The sequence below is a fragment of the Sus scrofa genome, chromosome 7 (assembly GCF_054392235.1).
Source record: "Sus scrofa isolate SSC_HxYL_T2T_F1_AM1 chromosome 7, Sscrofa_HxYL_maternal_Yorkshire_Landrace_v2.0, whole genome shotgun sequence".
Taxonomy (NCBI): domain Eukaryota; kingdom Metazoa; phylum Chordata; class Mammalia; order Artiodactyla; family Suidae; genus Sus; species Sus scrofa.
In genome coordinates, this window is record NC_139389.1 from 13,959,664 (window position 1) to 13,979,151 (window position 19,488).

The 19,488-nt window shown below is 40.9% G+C and overlaps 1 protein-coding gene across 7 annotated transcripts in view; it reads right to left on the reverse strand.

Moving 5' to 3' along the window:
* The window catches only part of DEK (DEK proto-oncogene), a 33,924-nt gene extending 21,931 nt beyond the window's left edge, over positions 1-11,993 (reverse strand). For 5 of the 7 annotated variants that reach the window (XR_014809643.1, XR_014809642.1, XR_014809640.1 and 2 more), the window contains exons 1-6: positions 11,857-11,993; positions 11,325-11,478; positions 6,594-6,695; positions 6,253-6,362; positions 5,164-5,258; positions 4,180-4,300 (exon numbers count right to left, since the gene is read on the reverse strand). Coding sequence is in view for 2 of the 7 variants with exons in the window: in XM_001927909.7 (XP_001927944.1) it covers positions 4,180-4,300; positions 5,164-5,258; positions 6,253-6,362; positions 6,594-6,695; positions 11,325-11,469 (573 nt within the window). In the remaining 5 variants the exon portion in view is untranslated. Of the gene's footprint in view, positions 1-4,179; positions 4,301-5,163; positions 5,259-6,252; positions 6,363-6,593; positions 6,696-11,324; positions 11,479-11,588; positions 11,703-11,856 lie in introns of those variants that run through there. The other 2 variants (XR_014809644.1, XM_005665607.4) reach the window with 1 other exon arrangement.
* Between the last annotated feature and the right edge of the window lie 7,495 nt (positions 11,994-19,488).

A 19,488-nucleotide genomic window follows, 5' to 3' on the forward strand; every position in this document is an offset into this window, starting at 1 on the left:
CCAGTCTTAGGGGTCACTGACACCTGCACAAATTTAAGAAAAGGTGGCTGCTTTGTGTAATGTGGTATTTTCAGGCTATGTACAATCCAGAGAATAGCCTATAGCTTGCCCAAACCACCCACCTTTCTAAAGGCAGACTGGGAAACAGCCAATCTAGGTCCCTTCAGAAACTAAATTAGTAGGCCAAAGATATTTCTCGGACAGGTCCTCCGCAAATTAAGTGTTTCTCAGAAAGGTTCTGCAAAGGTTGAATATAGACAACCTGGCTTTGTGAACTCCTGTCATTACCAACCATTAAAAGGAATCAAATCCACTGAGATAAACCCCCTGATATGCTTACTCGGAGACAGGGTGACTCTCACTGTCCAAGTTCTCAATACTTACTAAACAACATGCAAGACTCAATTATATATGAAAAATGTGACACCCCCCATCCCTCAGTATGTCAGCTCAGGAACCAGATGCAGGTAATGAGAATATAATCGGTATATGGAATTAGTAATATAAGGATTGGAGTAGGTGCTTCATAAATCTACAGGAAAATCAAAGAATGTTAAGTCTATCAATAAACCAAGAAAATGCAACTTCAAAAAACACATGAAGAGCTTTTAATTTTAAAAAAAAGTAATGATACATAAATGCTTTAGAGCTTTCCTATATTGGTCCTAAAAACAGTTCAATATGTTAATCAGAATCTAATGTCAACAGGAAACAAACAATCAAGGTGGAAGTATAAAAGGACAGTAAAACAATGTTAAGTCAATTTTACGATTATTCGAGAAGAGAAAAAATTAGTGTTAATGACTTTATAGTGTTTTTCTTAAATGATGGAAGCAATGGTTGCACAGAAAATAGCTTGAGATTTGATACCATTAGATTAAGGAGTAATCATCACAGAGTCTGATATGAAAAATGAATGTGTGGGATTCCATAAGAAATAAAATAGTGGTTCTCAAAGTGTGGTACATGGACCCTGGGGTTTCCTGAGACCTCTGCAGAAGGCCAAAAGGTCAAAACTGTTTTCATAATACCAAGACATTATTTGCTCTTTTCACTGTGTTGACATTTGCAGGGATTGTGAAAAAGCAAAGGTGGGTCAACCTACTGGTAACTAATCGAGACACAAGGCAGCAAACTGTGTTTCTAGTCACAACATTCCACAGAACCACACACTGGCAGGGGAGAGAAAAGGTGTCTGACTTAAGAATGTCCTTGATGAAACAGTACAAACACTAACTGTATTAACTCTAAACCTCTGAGGATGTACCTTTAGAGCATCTGTGGAACAAAAAGGGAGGTACACAAACAGTACTTTGGGTACATAAGAAAGTGCACTGATCTCAAGGAAAAGCACTTACATAATTGAGAACTGAGCTAAGTTAGCTACTTTTTTTCATGGAACATCACTTTAAAAATAACTTAAAAAAATTATGTCTATTCAGACTTAGGTATCAGAGAGACATGTTCTCGAAAATGAACATGAGCCTGTCACCTCAAGGAAAATTGACAGCATTTGTTGCCGATGATAAATTTCAAAATTTCAAGTGAAAATTAAAATTTTGGAAAGTTCACATTCACCACCATGGATTTGGCTGCATCTCAGTGCTTAAAATTTTTTTCTGATGAAATTATGCTTATATTAATGAATGTGACTTTTGACAGTGTTTAATGAAATGTGCCAACATTTGGAAGATATGCATAATTCTGGAACCATTATTTTCCAAATGAAGAGTGCATGTTACAAATTCATGCACAGGTAAAAGATCCAACCAAGTTCATTAACGTGGTTCTAAACACCACATTACAACTAACCTTTTTAAGATCTCATCCCTGGGGTTTCGGTGTGTAACAAAGAGACTATCCACGATTATCTGGAAGGGTTCTTAAAATACCCCTCTCTTTTCTAGGTACAGAGATGTGTGAATCTAAATTTTCTTCATATACTTCAAGCAAAACAATACATTGCAACAGATGAAGTGCAGAAGCAAATGAGAATAAACCTGTCTTAAGCCAGATTATCAACAGATGCAAAAACATAATGCCATTCTCCTTAATGAGATTTTGGGTAGTATAGTTATTTTTCATATAAAATATTCCTTTTGTTAACATGAAGTAGGCTTGTCATTATTTGATTTTTTTTTTTTTTTTGTCTTTTGTCTTTTTTGTTGTTGTTGTTGTTGCTATTTCTTGGGCTGCTCCCGCGGCATATGGAGGTTCCCAGGCTAGGGGTCGAATTGGAGCTGTAGCCACCGGCCTACTCCAGAGCCACAGCAAAGCGGGATCCGAGCCACGTCTGCAACCTACACCACAGCTCACGGCAACGCCGGATCGTTAACCCACTGAGCAAGGGCAGGGACCGAACCCGCAACCTCATGGTTCCTAGTCGGATCCGTTAACCACTGCGCCACGACGAGAACTCCTTTTTTTTTGCCTTTTAGGATAGCACCCGCGGCATACGGAGGTTCCCAGGCTAGGGGTTGAATCAGAGCTACAACTGCCACAGCAATGTGGGATCTGAGCTGCCTCTGCTACCTACACCACAGCTCATCAGCTCATAGCAACGCGGGATCCTGATGATCTGAGACAGGCCAGGAATTGAACCCACAACCTCATGGTTACTAGTCAGATTCGTTTCCACTGCACCACAATGGGAACTCCCCTTATCATTTCAGAATTTTTTGATTTTAATTAGAATACAGTAAATATCAAAATAACCCAGATAAACAAAAATTCTTGGGGCCCTCATTAATTTTAAGAGGGTAATGGGGTCCTAAAACTCTCATATTTGAAAACCACTGAAGCAAAGTCGAATGTTAATTCCTTATAACTTAAGCAACTTAATAATTGTTTCTGGGGATACAGTGTTCAAGCTTGTCCTCTGAAATTCTAAAATAGAAGAGGTAGAGCCATAGTAAAAGTTTAGAAAAACAAAAAGATAATCTCCTCCTTTAAATAAACTAGTTCAAAACACCCCCCCCACACACACACACAAAAAGAAATCAAAATAACCTTTGGGTTTATAGCCATATGACAAAAATACCCTTAAGTATCATCGTTTAGAAGAACAGGCAAAAACAGAGTCACAAAGCTGCTTTCTGGTTTCTAATCTTTACACCCTTCTCCTCTCACTGATGGTGTTCCCCTGAACTTCTACGCCCTCTAGATCTCTTTCCAATTTCTTTCCTATCAAAATGAGAAAAAAATATGAAAATATCTGCTGAAAGACTTAAACTGAAATGCAAGGTCATATAATTAATACTTCAATTGACATTTTAAGTCAGAGTTGTCCTTTGCCACTGTTAAACAATTATTTAGGGCAAACCTAATCTAAATTCAGGAAGAGTACCCAAAACCCTAAGACATTTTACGTCCTGGTCCAGCTCCTGGGCTTTCCTAAGGATTGTGATTCTGGAAGCCCAATACTAGAAACTTGAGCCAGCCCTTTTCTGTCATTTTTTTCATAACCTTACTCTATGATCTAGAAAATATCCAGTTCTACTACATCGTCTGCCCTTTCCTGATCTGATTACAGATTACACACCCTCCCCCAGTGGCCCAACACCTCCTCCTCAATTCAACCAATTTCAAGTGCCCTCTAGATATATACCTCTGGATACTTTGTATTTCTGTCCTATTTGACATTTACTTAACAATTGTAAATTTGTTAATTCCTTCATGGCTCAGCAGAAACAAACCCAACTAGTATCCATGAGGATGCAGGTTTGGTCCCTGGTCTTTATCAGTGGGTTGAGGTTCCAGCACTGCTGTGAGCTGTGGTATAGGTTACAGACACGGTTTGGATCCCGTAGTACTGGTACTGTGGTTGTGGGGTAGGCAGGCAGCTTAACTTTGATTCAACCCCCAACCATGGGAACGTCCATATGCCACAGGTGTGACCCTAAAAAAAACAAAAACAAAAAAAAGGAAAAATTTATTTTTCCTAATCTTAAATTCTTTATATCTCGTAAGGGAAAACAGAAGTGTATAAGCCTTCTATGTTATTTCTACCATGAAACTGCTGCAGACATGTGTGTCAACAGAAGGCATATTTGATTATAGAACATACTACTGAATGCTGACAGCAACGGACAACAATTAAATTGTTCCATAAAAAAGAGAAAGTAAGAAAAGGCGACAAATAATTGACCTCTTAGTGAAAGAGTAAAAATTGGTCCTCACTTTGCCAGAAGGCTTTGGATGCATTAAGAAATTCAAGATCCTTTTCACCAGTTCACTATTTACACCTGATCTTTCCAAATCAAGAACCTCGCAGATGCTCTTTAACATGGCATTTCTAAATCTGAAACAGAAAATGCAAGAAACCAATGTAATTATGCAGGCAAGTTTACAATCATTTTGTACACTATATAAAGATAACAGCTAACCAGTCTGGCTCAGACAAACATTAAGAAAGCAGTGTATTTGCCTAAACCTCAGATTATCTCTGAACGTGCTAATTTCAACTAGTACACAAAATACAACCTGATATAATTAGTAATAAATTGAAAATAACATTTACCAATTAAGTTTTAGAGGCAGTATGAAAATAAACTCAGTTCACTAGAAAATAACATAAAAAGTTTTCAATACTATAAAATTCACAATCTTAATTCTTCTGGCTGATGATTAAATAGTACATTTTCCCCTCAGGATTCCAACCATGTCTCAACGCAGAAGCAGGTAATCGTCTCTATTAGAGTTCTTAAACTGCAATTTAACAAGCAAAGACTCCAAGAATATAGCATCTCAAAAAAAAAGTTTTTAAGAATATATCATCTTTTTTGCATTATAATGGACATGATTTCTATCAAATTGATTATCTTCAAAATAGTTTAATAAGGTACCTGTAAGTGGGGGAAACAGTGACGGACAGGGAACAGGAGTAGAAGAGAGTTTTTACCATGTTCCTGTAGATCTTCTGAAATTTAGACTGTATGAATGATTTACCTGTGTGTATCACTTTTCTTATAAACACTATTGCCTTTGAGTTTTCAATAATCTTGATAGTCATTATTTACTGGAAAGTAATAGTTCATGATGACATGGTCTTGGAATTCAAAGCAAAAAATCAGCAATTTACTAAAAATATAAGGGTGTGTTATGCTTAAGTGTTTAAAAATAAATTTGAAGCACATTAATAAAAATGTTATAAGAACAACTTACTTTTTTAACATTTCTTCCTTCTTCTTATACTGGATACTTCCTTTTTCAAATGGAAAGCCACTGAACTGACCCACATTCTTCTTTAATGAGGACACCTGAAAATGGTGCTCTTATTATTATAATACTACTTATTACCCAGTAATGTATGCAAATAATTCAAAGCCATTAATCTTTATTTTCACATCAGTCTCCATGTTACAATATTGGTTTATTCAACATTTTTTATTCACAATGGAAAACTGTATTTGTTAACTAAAATATTAACATCATAAAATATTTACAAAATTAATTCTTTGAAAAGAACAATTTGAATTTAAATGAATTTCATCAGGGAATTTTTACTGGTAATTATAAAACCATAACTAAATGTTATCTGATAGCACCAGGGGAATGTGGAAAGTTACTACTTAAAAAAGACATCCTTTCCTTGAGTAATACTAGTTATTATTTTCCAAATCAGCAAGTTAGGGATTTATTCTTTAAAAAGTAAAGAACAGAGCACTTCTGAAAGTAAATACCATTTAGTAGGAACGTGACTTGTGTATATTAGATTGTCATGAGAATAGAAGGAGATAACACAAAGAAAGCAAAGTTTCCTCAGTTATATGGAATGCTGAGGTTGTGTGTACAGTACAATAATTCAACACATGAAACACTAATTTATTCTAACAAACCTACTGATAAAGAATTACTACCTAATTTATCAGATATATTGGATTATTTATTCTGAATGGTTAGAAACATTGTAAAAATAAGTACCTTTTAACACAGATGAAAACCACAATAATCGTAATTCGGATTTTACAATTTGAAATTTTAGTTTGGCATAAAAACTACAGTAGAAAGAGACCTGTATATTACAATACTGATGTTAATATCCAGTTATGTGTCGGGTAATAAGTCATTCAAATAGTGTGTGTCTCAGTAGGCTTACTTGTATGGTATGGAAACTGATATAGCTGATCGCTTAAGCACTTTCCAGGACTAAAATTATGCTTCTATTGTGAAGCTTATTATTTTAACTTATAACACATAGATATTTTAACACATAAATATTCTACTAGGTTAAAGGTATAAAAAAGGTCTTACTGTGCCTGGTCTGTTATAAAGCAGCTTATGTAGATTTCTAAGCTCATCTGTTTTCTTCTTACTTAGAAAAAAGTGTATCCTTTCAATTTCACAAAGTTTCTGTCCCTTCCCTAGGAGGAATAAAAAAATGCAAGAATTAAATAAACACCATGTGTTAATACATTTCATTTAATGAGAATTATTTCTACAGTATAATTTACAGATAACTTCTGCTCTACAAGAGCAAATTATGTAAAATTACACCAATAATACATTACTACTTAGGAAAAACTAAGCACAGCTAACCATCATTTTGTATATTGAGGAATTTTCACTACAAAATGAAAAGAACAAAAACTTACCCTGTGCAATTGTAAATGGCTCTCTTTGTAAGGAAGAGACTTGCATTGTCAACCTCTCTACTTTTTTCTTTTCCCTCTTGCCTTCCACGATTAGACTCTTTTCTAGAAAGTTAATTATAATACTCATTAATAGCAAAAAGCTTAAAGGATATATTAGCTCTATTGAATAAACACAGAGAAAAAAACAGCAAAAACTTAATAATCCACTCTTCTCCCAAGCTCAATTGTGAGAAGCAAATAACAGAGATGAAAAAAACTTGCTAAGTTAATAGCTTCACTAAAATTTTTTATTTATTTATTTTTTGTCTTTTTGCCTTTTCTAGGACCGCTCCCACGGCATATGGAGGTTCCCAGGCTAGGGGTTGAATCGGAGCTGTAGTCCCTGGCCTTTGCCAGAGCCACAGCAACGTGGGATCCGAGCTGTGTCTGCAACCTACACCACAGCTCACGGCAACGACGGATCCTCAACCCACTGAGCAAGGCCAGGGATCAAACCTGCAACCTCATGGTTTCTAATCGGATTTGTTAACCACTGAGCCACAAGGGGAACTCTGAATAGCATCACTAGAGTTTTAAAATTTTTTTTAACTTATTCATAATTTAAAATCACTGTTTCCTTATAGGAAGAACGTTTTAACAAATTTCACAGACGTCAATCAACCCTTGTTCAAATCGGGCACACATCAAATCTAACATTATGGGAGTTTTACCTATTTGGAAGTGAACTTTTAACTATCAATTTCAAATGCCAAGATATTACACAAAAACATCCATAGGAACTTTTTTCATGTTTTTTGAATTGTTCACAAACATTTCCTACATAATCCAGCATACAAAAGAGAAATGGTACATCCTTTTCTTTCAATTTGCACGCAATGAAAAAACAAGAATATATATATATATTTTTACAAAGTTTAATAGACACTACCAAGCTGACAGTTTAAGTCTATTGTTGAGAAATTAATAAAAAATAATCAGAACTTATTTTTCATCAGTCACTTCCATAATCAAGTATTCTGATTAGTAAAATTTGCTGCCATTAGAGTTCTGGTATATATTTATACCACTACTCCATCTGCGGTGTTGCTTCCCACTTTGGTTTTTCTTCATAATTACTAACAAAACTGTTGCAAAGTAGGGGTGAGCATTTGCGAAAACAAACAAAAATCCCCCAGTTACTACAAGCATGAATGTACAGTGGGATTTTCTCCCAAGCAATGGACTTTCAAACCAGTAAGAGATCACCAGAACTAAATGTGTCAACATATTTTGCATATGTCCAAGAGGAGATGTATTTATTTATAGCCAACAGAGGACTGAAAATTAAACTTAGTGTTTAGTTTGGGGGCAAGTTGGGGGGAATCCAGCCATCTGAAAAATGACCATTAAAAAATGACCACCAAAAATAGGTTCACTAAATTTAAAAACCATAAAACGTTTCTTACATAAAAAGCATTACATTCTGCACACTGTTCTGAATAGATGCCAGGTACATATAGACTATTGTTACTTTTTTTCCCTGACTGAGCCCCCCCCCCACCATGTTATAGCAACCACAAAGGCAAGTGTTCACAATAATTACATGAGGGGAATTTGTTTTTTTAAATCACCAACAAGGAACAAAAATTAAAATTCATTCACTCTGCTGCTTCAAAGTTTCAATGTTAGTTTTTGCATGCCCTCCCCCACCCCGGTAAGAACTAAAACATTACATCTGGTGAAGAGCAAAGATAGTTTTTTTTAAAGTAACATTTTATGTACCCAGAACCCCAACAGTTAAAAACAAACAAAAATCATAAAGCAGACAAACTTTTATCCAACTACAATTATTATTATGGAAGTCTGGTCACTTTGTGAAAAATCAAGGCCTTTATTAAGGCTACTCTGACTAGACATTCTATTAATTGGAATTCAGTTTACTGGACCTCAGAAAACAGCAAATTTAAGATATAGAAGGAAAGGCAATAATTTAGTTGGCTGACAAAAGAAAAACAAGGACTGTAAGGAAGAGTGGCTTACTCTGCTGGTGTAAAATTACAAGTTGCCTTAAAAGTTTACATTTAAAGCTATCAGGAGTTCCCGTCGTGGCGCAGTGGTTAACGGATCCGACTAGGAACCATGAGGTTGAGGGTTCGGTCCCTGCCCTTGCTCAGTGGGTTAACAATCCGGCGTTGCCATGAGCTGTGGTGTAGGTTGCAGACGTGGCTCGGATCCCGAGTTGCTGTGGCTCTGGAGTAGGCCAGTGGCTACAGCTCCTATTCGACCCCTCGCCTGGGAACCTCCATATGCCGCGGGAGCGGCCCAAAGAAATAGCAAAAAGACAAAAAAACAACAACAACAAAAAAAAAAACAAAGCTATCAACTGGAAAGGCATTCCTTTATAATTCAACAAAAGATGTTTATAATAGCCAAAAACTACTGTGAAAAGTTCTGTAATATTTAGTTAAGGTTGCTGTAAAAAAAATAAATAAATAAAAATAAATAAATTAGGCTGGATTTTCTAAAACCAGTTACTTACTTAGATATTGCTAGAAGTTCTTCAATTTATTCAACTGAATGCCTGTTTGATGCAAAACTCATCAGATACTGAGGGGTAGGTGAGACCAAGAGATGATTAAGAAATTGAATATTTCCTCAAAGACCTCATGTCTACTGGGGCCGATGGGACACAAATACCATACTCCAAAGCAGAAAATGACAAAACACTTTAAGTTACAAATAATGAGAGTTGAGGAAAGAGCAATTTGTTCTGTATTAGGGAGAAAGGATCAAAACATTCGAGCTGGCTCTGAAGGATAGCTAAGATTTGGAGATGTAAAGATCGGCACACACACAAAAAAATTAGTAAAAAGAAAGCGATTCCGGCAGGTGCATCCTGGCAATGGTGTAGAATGCAGAGAAAGCACTATAAAGCGACTCCACAGCTGTCACTCCACTTCCACCCCGAGTGATTTAAGCCATTTGCTTGCCACTGATTACCACCTAAAAGCTAATAACTTCCTGATCTATCTCCAGTCAGTCGAGTTTCCCCTGATCTTCAGACCAACCAACCAGGCTGCCTACTGGACAGCTCCACTGTCCTACAGGCACCACACTCAATGCATCCCAAACAGAGAGGACCATCATCTCCAAGCTCACGCCTCTTCATGAATTCTTTTTTCAGAAAATGTTAATATTACCCATCCAGCTGCCAAAGAAACCTGGGAGTCACCTTTTACTAGGCATCTCCCGCCTCCCTATTCCTCACCCCTAAACCACTGCCAAGTCAATTCCACCCCTTATTTGGCATAAATTTCACTCTCATTTCTATGACGCCTCAGTAGTAGAGTTAAATTTTCAGGGCTAAACAGGATAAAAAACATTCACAATTTTAGTCGTTCCACAAATATCTCAAATGAGGAAAATAAAACAGGACAACTATAGAACTGCTTTGGGGATAATCTAAATTTTTTTTGTTAAAAAAATTACAATTTGCCCTACCATCAGTCCCCCAAGAATCACTGGACTGGTCGTTTACAATGTTTTTACATGACTTTCGTAATTTTTTTCCTGACATGAAGAAATACATCATCTCTCTGGTATCCGAAACTAAAAATTGAAGGAAAAAATGCTGAGAAAGTCTTGGACTAATAGTGAGATACTGCAGCCAACTTCCAATTATGAATAATTTAAAAATAACTCATTTTTTTCTAAGCATTTTCTGTACTTAAATGTAGACATGCTTCCCTCTTACAGTAGCTACCACTTTATACAAACAAAACACATACCATGTACTCTCAACTCACACTGTATTTATTAAATGCTGACCAGGGACTCGTTTAGGCATTAAAAAAAAATGAACTGACCCTAGGTCTGAGACAAAAACCTCAAATCTCTTCCCAAGTCTGGTTGGGTTACGGTGATAAACTAAATAAACCTACATCAGGCTAATGTCAAAGATGCTAAGATCTGTGATACCGAGTTGTAAGTGGTTGGAAGGAAGCATTTTAGGGGCGCTGGCCCAGGCACCGCGGATAAACTGAGGCAGTACCACCCCTCAACGCTGCAAGGTGCTTCTGCTTCATGTCTCCAGTCAAATCGGTTGCTACTGCCCTCCCTCAACACCAAAACCGAAACAGCTCTGGGCTCGTATTTAAACTTTCTTTCACAGTTCACTGCTTTCGTGTTTAACTACTTTCTCAAACAGAACCAGCTTTCACCGGTGTTTCCCGGTGAAAGTTACTCCTCTAAGCCTTTGAAAAAGAACGTCTGCTGAAGTTCAGCAAATATACTAAAACTATTGAAATATTTCCAAGACTAACATGAGTAACTTCAAGTCTTGATACGTGATTTCATGAAGAACTTCACAGTAACTCCAGAAGGCAAAGAATGTGTACTTAAATTAGCAAAAACAAAACGTTACCGTAATAACTTCCAAGGCAAGTAGTTAAAAAAAAAAAAAAAAAAAACCAGATCTGAAACTTACAAACTTCCTGTCAAATGATAAAATGTTATGCACGGGTGTTGCTGGCGAGAAATCAACTGCACTCCAAAGTACGTAGTTAACAACGGCTTTTTTAAAAACTGGAATTCACAAAGTTAATTTCTCTGCTACTGTTCCACATAAAAACCTCGCTAATTCCGCAAACGTTCTCACTGCAAACCACCCCGATTTACCGACTTTAAGCGCAAAGAGAGCCCGAAAACTGATTTCGGTAAAGCCCATCACTAAGAACAAGACTTCCTCCCCACCTTTCTCTTCCTCCTCTTCCTCCTCCTCGTCGTCCTCGTCCTCCTCTTCACTTTCCTCTCTCGGGCCGGGCATTTCGGGCTCTTTCTCGGACGCGGGCTGGGCGGGGGTTCCCTCTCCCTCCGCAGCAGGGCCCGAGGAGGACATGCTGTGGACCTGCGGGCGGAGAGGAAGCCACACGTCTCGGTCCCCTCGCCTCCGGCGGGAGGACGCGGCGGCCCGGCCGACCCACCTGCTCCGCCCCTGGGACCGCGGGGAAACCTGACCGCAAAGTTGCCTCCCCGCGCAGCCTGGACGGCGGCGCTGTCCCCCACTTCCCCCCGGGGGTGGCTGCCCTCGAGCCCCGCGGCCCGTCCGGGGCCGTCCCGAGGCGGGAAAGCGCGGGCGCCGAGCCGCCCCTCCCACCGTCCTGCCCGCGCCGCCGGCCGCCCCGCGTCCCCTCCCCCGCCCCAGGCCGCCGTCCAAATGGCCGCGGCGGTGCGGGCGGGCCCCGCGGCGCCCTCTCGGCCTCCCCTCCGCCGCCGCGGCCCTCACCGCGGGTCCCGGCCGCCGCGGGCCTGGCGCACGAGGACTCGAAGAGACGCCGGGAGGCGGCGGCGGGCGCCGAAAAGGAGGCGCGCGGGCCGCTCGCTGGCCTGACGCTCACGCCGCGCTCTCGGCTGCCCAGAATCAACAAGATTTTCAAAATGGCGGTTCGGGAAGGAAAGCGGGAATGCGGCGGCCAATCAGGGCCGCGAGCTGGGAGTTGGCGCGCGCGAGGTGGGGGAGGCGGGGCGGCCGGCGCCTCCGCGGGAAGCCCGGGCGGGCAGGGCCGGGGTGGGGCCGTGAGGGGTCCCCCCGGCGGCGGCGGGCGGAGGGGCGGTGCGCTCCGGGGCCGCTTGGGCGGCGTTGGGCGTCCTGTCCCGGCTCCTCCGGGAAAGCGGACAGGCCGCGTCCCGGGCGGCGGGCGGGAGCCGGCGCAGGAACAGCGAGGCGGCGCCGAACGGAAGAACGCTAGGGGGCCTGCAAGTGTATTGTCTCCGCCGCTTGTTCCGGGAAAAAGAGGAGGAGCGGCCGCGGGTTCGGGAGGGGGCGGGCGCGGAGTAGTGAAGAAGTTTACGTCCCGGGAAATCTCTGCTACAGTATTTCCTAGAGGTTGAGGGGAGTTACTCAGTGAGCGTCGTCATTTAGGTCCCGGAGATCGTGCTGTTGATGACTCCCGAACCTGCTGTATTTCAAAGGACCCCATCTCTTGTAAGGTACATCTTCAGGAAAAAGACGCTATCACGTTGAAAGTTCACGTCACTGGAGAGAAAAAGATTTCCAGACCTGTAAATATAGGGGAAAATTGTGGGTGTTGGTTATAATAGAGGACATACGGTAGTACGTAGTCCTGAGTCTTCTATTGGAGTTCTAGGCCAGCTCCGAAGATAGCTCTAAAACTCAACATTTAAAAAAACGAACCGCTTTCCCCGCTCAAATATTCCCTCTTAACTGTATATGATTCCTTTCATTTCCCCCCAACCCTTTCACCACCAGCAGCCCCAGGGATCCTTCTACTCGATGAATAGTGGAAATAGGATCAGTTAAATTTGCCTGTATGAACTCAGGTTCGTAGGGCAAAAATAAGATATTTTCTTTGCTTTCCCCTCTTTTCCTTTCGTGCCCCTACTGAAAACATAAGCAAATCCTGTCATTTTTATCCTCAAATTTTAAGCCATTTCCCACTGTACTGATGCCACCCAAATCCGGTCCACTTTCCTCTTTTGCTTGGATTTTGACATAGTCCCTTACTGGTCAGGTGGCTTCCACATTGCTAACCCATCTCCTACCACTCACATAGTAGCAGCCAGGGTGATTTGTTTGTTTTAAATGATCAGATTGGGCACTCTCTTGCTTAAAACTCTCCAATGGATTCCCATCATACTTGGAATAAAATTCAAAGGATTCATGGTTGTTGCTGGATGAAAATCTGCACAACCTAAAAGGTGCAAGTTACGCTTTGTTCAGGGAATGTTCTGAAGACTCTAGCCTCGGAGACAGTCAGATAACTCTGAGGAATTGCTCTGCGTAAATAAGGTAAGAGGATATATAGGAGCTTTGCTGAACAAAAAAACCCATGTAGTCAAACATCAAAAGCTTACTGCTGATCACACACAACAAACCCCCCAAGACATCGCAAGTTAATGCTTTTAGTGCTTTTCTGTGAAAAGGAAAATGCCGCTGTCTGGGCTAGTTGGAAATTATTCCTGAGATATGGATCTTAACTATTCAGGGCCAGTATGCTGTTTTTCTCTGTCCTGAATTTCCCTGAGGGTAAGGTGGTTAATGGCTGGAGGGTGGACAACATTCATTGTTTACTGGAATGGCAGGCAACATTTTTTTGTGCACATGGTTTAAAGCCCTGAGCCTGGAGGAGCTCATTAGTAGAGTGAGCATCCGCAGAGAGGAAGACAGGATGGAATCCAGGAGCTCTCCAATGCTTAGAGGTTCAGGAGAGGAAGTGAAACCAGCAAAGGGGATGAAAGAGCAACGTACTACCTGAAGTGGGAAGAGAATCTAGTGGAAAAGTTTTATCTCAGAAGCCAAGTGATTAAGAAGTGTCTAAGGGGAGAGAGTGGTCAGAAGCACTAAAAGGTCAGGTGAGGAGTTCCGGTTGTGGCTCAGTGGTTAACGAATCCGACTAGGAACCATGAAGTTGCGAGTTTGATCCCTGGCCTCGCTCAGTGGGTTAAGGATCAAAACATAGGCTGGTAGCGACAGCTCTGATTTGACCCCTAGCCCGGAAACCTCCATATGCCGCAGGTGCAGCCCTAAAATAAATAATTAGTTAATGGCCAGGTGAGATGAGAACTGAGAAGTGACCATTGTATAAAAGACGGATGAGTTACCAGCGACACTGACAAGAACTGTTCCTGTGAAGTGGTGAGCATGAGGGTGCCAGCAGTGAGAGCGAGAGAGAAAGGTAGGCAAGCAGTGGGTTCAGAGGTGTTTTGCTGTTTTCGGGGAGCAGAGAAATGGAGCAGTAACTCAAAGCAAGTTTGGTTTTTAAGAAGGGAGCTGTTACTGTATTTGTTTTCTGTTTTTGGACTTGCCTGCAGTGGGGAAGTTCCCAGGAGAGGGATCAAATCTGCACTATGGCAGTGACCCCAGCCACAGCAGTGACAACACAACACCAGATCCTTAACCACTAAGCCACCAGGGAACTTCCCCAAATAATACAGTCCTTCTTTTTTTTTTTTTTGAAAAGCCACACTTGTGGCAAATGGAAGTTCCTAGGCTAGGGGGTGAATTGGAGCTGTGGCTGTTGGCCTATGCCACAGCCACGCCAGATTCAAGTGGTATTGCTGGATCCTTAACCCACTTGAGTGGGGCCAGGGATTAAATCAGCATCCTCATGAATACTAATTAGGTTTGTTACTGCTGAACCACAATGGGAATTCCCCCAAATAAATTCTTACTATGAAGATTCAGGGCATTTTTTGGTTTAATATAATGAGATGGTATATTAGGATAAGTTCTTTTTTTTCGTTTTTGTCTTTTTAGGGTCACATCTGCAGCATATGGAGGTTCCCGGGCTAGGGGGTGAATCAGAGCTGTAGCTGCCAGACTACACCACAGCCGCAGCAATGCAGGATCCAAGCCGAGTCTGCAACCTACACCACAGCTAACGTCAACACCGGATCCTTAATCCACCGAGCAAGGCTAGGGATCGAACCTTCGTCCTCATGGATGCTAGTAAGATTCGTTTCCACTGAATCACGATGGGAACTCCTGGATAAGACAAATTCTTTTGGCAAAAGTTGTTTTAATTGTGTTTAACAACAGAATTTTATTTCTCAGAGTGAGAAAAGCCCTGTCACTCAGGTCAGGCAACTCCCTAGGGCTGCCCTTCCTATGGTTTAGTCATTGTTCTTGATTCCTTTGATCTTAGAGATCCACCATCTTGACATGAGTACCTAGTGTTCACAGTGTTAGGGGAATAGAACAGGCCAAGAACCCAGACCTGCTCGTCTAGGATTCTGCTCATTGGCTACTGGCCAGATGGGTCAGACTGCCCAGCTCACTGCAAAGAATCTAGGCAAACATGGGGCCACATACTGGTGAGCATTGCTGTCTCTGCACAGAAGGCCTGATAACAAGCAAATAAGTTGCAATTGGGATGAGTGGGGCACGTGCCTGAAAATATTTGTTGGTTTTATTTTGGACATATTAAAGCCCCAATTCTTGAATTTGTTGTTTCATTTTTGCCTTGAGAAGTTTTTACATACATGGCACCCAGATGTCTCTCTTATACCCATATCTAGCTCTTACACACACTTATCTATCTTTCCCAGACTATGAGCTTCATGGGCAGAGGCCACATCCATGCTATTTATTCTTCTCTCCCAATCCTTGGCACTGTGCCTGACACAAATACTTTTAAAGTGTTTCATTGAAATGCATCCCCTTTCGATTCAATGACAGTGGCATGAGTCTGTTGTCTGGATGCTATTTAAAGACCTTCTAGCAATATCTACTCCGTAAATTTACATGACTTGCACAAGCTGATGATTTGGTTCTCATTTTAAAACCCAGTCATAAATATATATAAATATAGCAACACATTTGGTTCTTCTAACAACAAGATATCATACACTATTTTGGTAGAAAGAGTTAGCCTAAGTACACAGGTTAGTAATTTGAGATTAGGTTTGAAAATAATGTGAATGCAATGGTATCCAGTTGGTTGATAAACTGGATATTCTAGCTCTGACAGTGGCCAGAGAAGACTATTCAAAGTAAACAGTAGGAGAAGGTGAGGAAAATGGTAGTGAGACTTAATAAAAGTTGGAGAACAAAGGATAGCTGGTTACCAGACTTTGGCCCCAGCATTTAATTTTGCTCTAAATTTAGCAAATATGACTTATAATATTTTACTAGCATAACTATCAATCGTTTTATGGAAGGTGCCCAAGAAATAGAGAAGATAGAGCTTTGATATTATTCCCTTGTTTGCTGTGAAATGAGATCATCACTGTTGGAAGGGGCTTTTCTCCTTATGGACTAACAGCCAGTGTTTAGATTATTTTATTTATTTATTTTTCCTCTTTTTGTCTTTTTGTTGTTGTTGTTGTTGCTATTTCTTGGGCCGCTCCCACGGCATATGGAGGTTCCCAGGCTAGGGGTTGAATCGGAGCTGTAGCCACCAGCCTACGCCAGAGCCACAGCAACGCGGGATCCGAGCCGCGTCTGTGACCTACACCACAGCTCACGGCAACGCCGGATCGTTAACCCACTGAGCAAGGGCAGGGACCGAACCCGCAACCTCATGGTTCCTAGTCGGATTCGTTAACCACTGCGCCACGACGGGAACTCCTAGATTATTTTTAATACCATCGCTATTGGCAGAATCATAACATCAGAGGCAGACAAGTGTTTTCCACTATAAATTGGAGAGAAATCCTCAACCTTGTCACAAGATTGTCAAATGGAGTGTTATCTTAGAAAATAGTTCGGCAACTCTAAAACATTCCTATAAATCTTATTTTGAATCTAAAGACTTTTATATATGAACTATTTCCTTTAAAATTTATTCTTCATTTTAAGGAACTAGAGATTTGGGTGGGTATCTGCCCTCTAGGCAGATTGGGTTTAAGAAGTTAAATTTAGAAGAAATGGATGTTTGCAGATGAAGAAAAGATTTTTGTAAGATTTTAATTTTTTTCTATTATAGTTGATTCACAATGTTCTGTCAATTTCTGCAGTGCAGCAAAATAACCCCGTCATATATACATAGACATATTCTTTTTTTCACATTATCTTCCATCGTGTTCCATCACAAGTGATTAGATGTAGCTCCCTGTGTTATACAGCAGGATCTCATTTCCTATTCATTCCAAAGGAAAGATTTTTTTAAAATTATGCTACCTCCTGGAGTTCCCGTCGTGGCTCAGTGGTTAACGAATCTGACTAGGAACCATGAGGTTGCAGGTTCGGTCTCTGCCCTTGCTCAGTGAGTTAAGGATCTGGCGCTGCTGTGAGCTGTGGTGTAGGTTGCAGATGCAGCTCGGATCCTGCGTTGCTGTGGCTCTGGCGTAGGCCGGTGGCTACAGCTCCGATTCGACCCCTAGCCTGGGAACCTCCATATGCCGCGAGAGCGGCCCAAGCAAAAGGCAAAAATACAAAAAATAAATAAATAATTATACTACCTCCTAATACTGTTTTTTTTTGGAAAAATGCACTCATTTTATCTCTTTCTCATCCACATCTCAAACTAATGCAGTGATTCCCAAGTGCGGGAGGGGGCATTATGCTCCCAGGGGACATTTGGCAATGTCTGGGGACATTTTTGGCTGTCACATCTGCGGGGGGAGGTGCAGGCAGGGTGCTCCTAGCCTCTTCTGGGTAGAGGCTTAGAATTCTCCTTTAATGCACGAGTCAGCCCACACAGCAAAGAATTATTTGGTTCAAAACAATAGTGCTGAGATTAAGAAACCCTAATCTAAAGCAATATGCAGTACTTTCTTTTCCTAGTGCTCCACTAAAAGTGTTCTCAGAAAGATCAGCAATGATCTCCAAATAGGCAACTGAAAGGCTTTTGTTTTTTGTTTTTTTGTTTTTTGCTTCTTCTGGTCATATCTGTGGCATGTGGAAGTTCCCAGGCTAGAAGATGAATCCAAGCTGCAGCTGCCGGCCTTTGCCACAGCCACAGCCATGCCAGATCCAAGCTGCATCTTTGACCTACATCATAACTCATGGCAATGCCAGATCCTTAACCCACTGAGTGGAGCCAGGGATCAAATGAGCATCTTCATGGATACTTTATTGCTGAGCCACAACTTCCTGAAAGACTTTTGAATACTCCTATAATTTTACTATGTTTCTATGCAGCATTTGATACTGTTTAGTATCTCCTTTCAAAATCTTTTCCTCTTGGCTTGCACAACATTCTTGGGTCTCCTTTGCTGGCTCTCTTCTATCTGCCATCCTCTCAAATGTTGGTGTTTCTCACGGATCACCATATGCCCTTAGTTTTTTCCTTACACATGATTTCCCTGGGTGATCTCCTCCATGCTCATGGTACCAGTGACCCCTACGAAATCGGTATATTTAACAACTTACTTTCTCTTTGAGCATGATACTGTTAGAATCACCTGTTGGATTTCTTTACCTAATATGTCATTAATATCTGAAATTCAACATACTAAATGCTAAACCCATTCTCTTCTCTGGCAAATCTTTCTTTTCTTTCTTTCTTTCTTTCTTTTTTTTAACTGCTTCGTTTAATTGCTTTGTTGTCTACCTGGTATTCAGTCTTGGATGTATGTCACCTTTGGCCTGATCTCTTTGCAACTCTTGACATCTAATTCTCTGCATTTGGAATCTCTAAATGTTTCTCATATCCATCCACTTTTCTTTCTTTTTTTTTCTTTCTTTTCTTTCTTTCTTTTCTTTCTTTCCTTTCTTTCCTTTTCTTTCTTTCTTTCTTTCTTTCTTTCTGTCTTTCTGTCTTTCTTTCTTTCTTCTGTGTGTCTTTTGTCTTTTCAGGGCTGCACCTGTGGCATATGAAGGTTCCCAGACTAGGGGTTGAATCAGAGCTACGGCTGCTGGTCTACACCACAACTACAACAATGCCAGATCCTTAACCCACTGAGCCAGGCCAGAGATCGAGCCTGCAATCTCATGGATACTAGTTGGGTTCAATAACTGAGCCACGACAAGAACTCCTCATTCCCTTTTCTTTCAAACCATACCACCTCTCTCCTTGTCTGTTGTAATAACCTCCTTACTGAGCTGTCCCTAAAGCCTTATCCTTTCCCTTCCTTCCTGAAAAACTAGTCCTCCAAATGATGAATAATCTTGCAAGTCCTGCACACTAGCTGGTGTGTTTGTCTGGCAAGCCTAGAATAACCTTTTAAGACTGAGAACAGTGCCTTCGCCATGAAGCATTCCTCATGTCCCTGAAGCTGACACTCCTTCCTGTCTCCCTGCACTATGTTCCTCAATACTTTGTTCATATCTTTATTGCAGTGTTTATGAAATGATATTTTAATTTATTTACATGTCTACCTTTGTAATTATTTATTTTTTTTTATTTTTATTTTTTGCCTTCTCTAGGGCCACACTCGTGGCATATGGAGGTTCCCAGGCTAGGGGTCTAATCGGAGCTGTAGCCGCCGGCTGCGCCAGAGCCACAGATCCGAG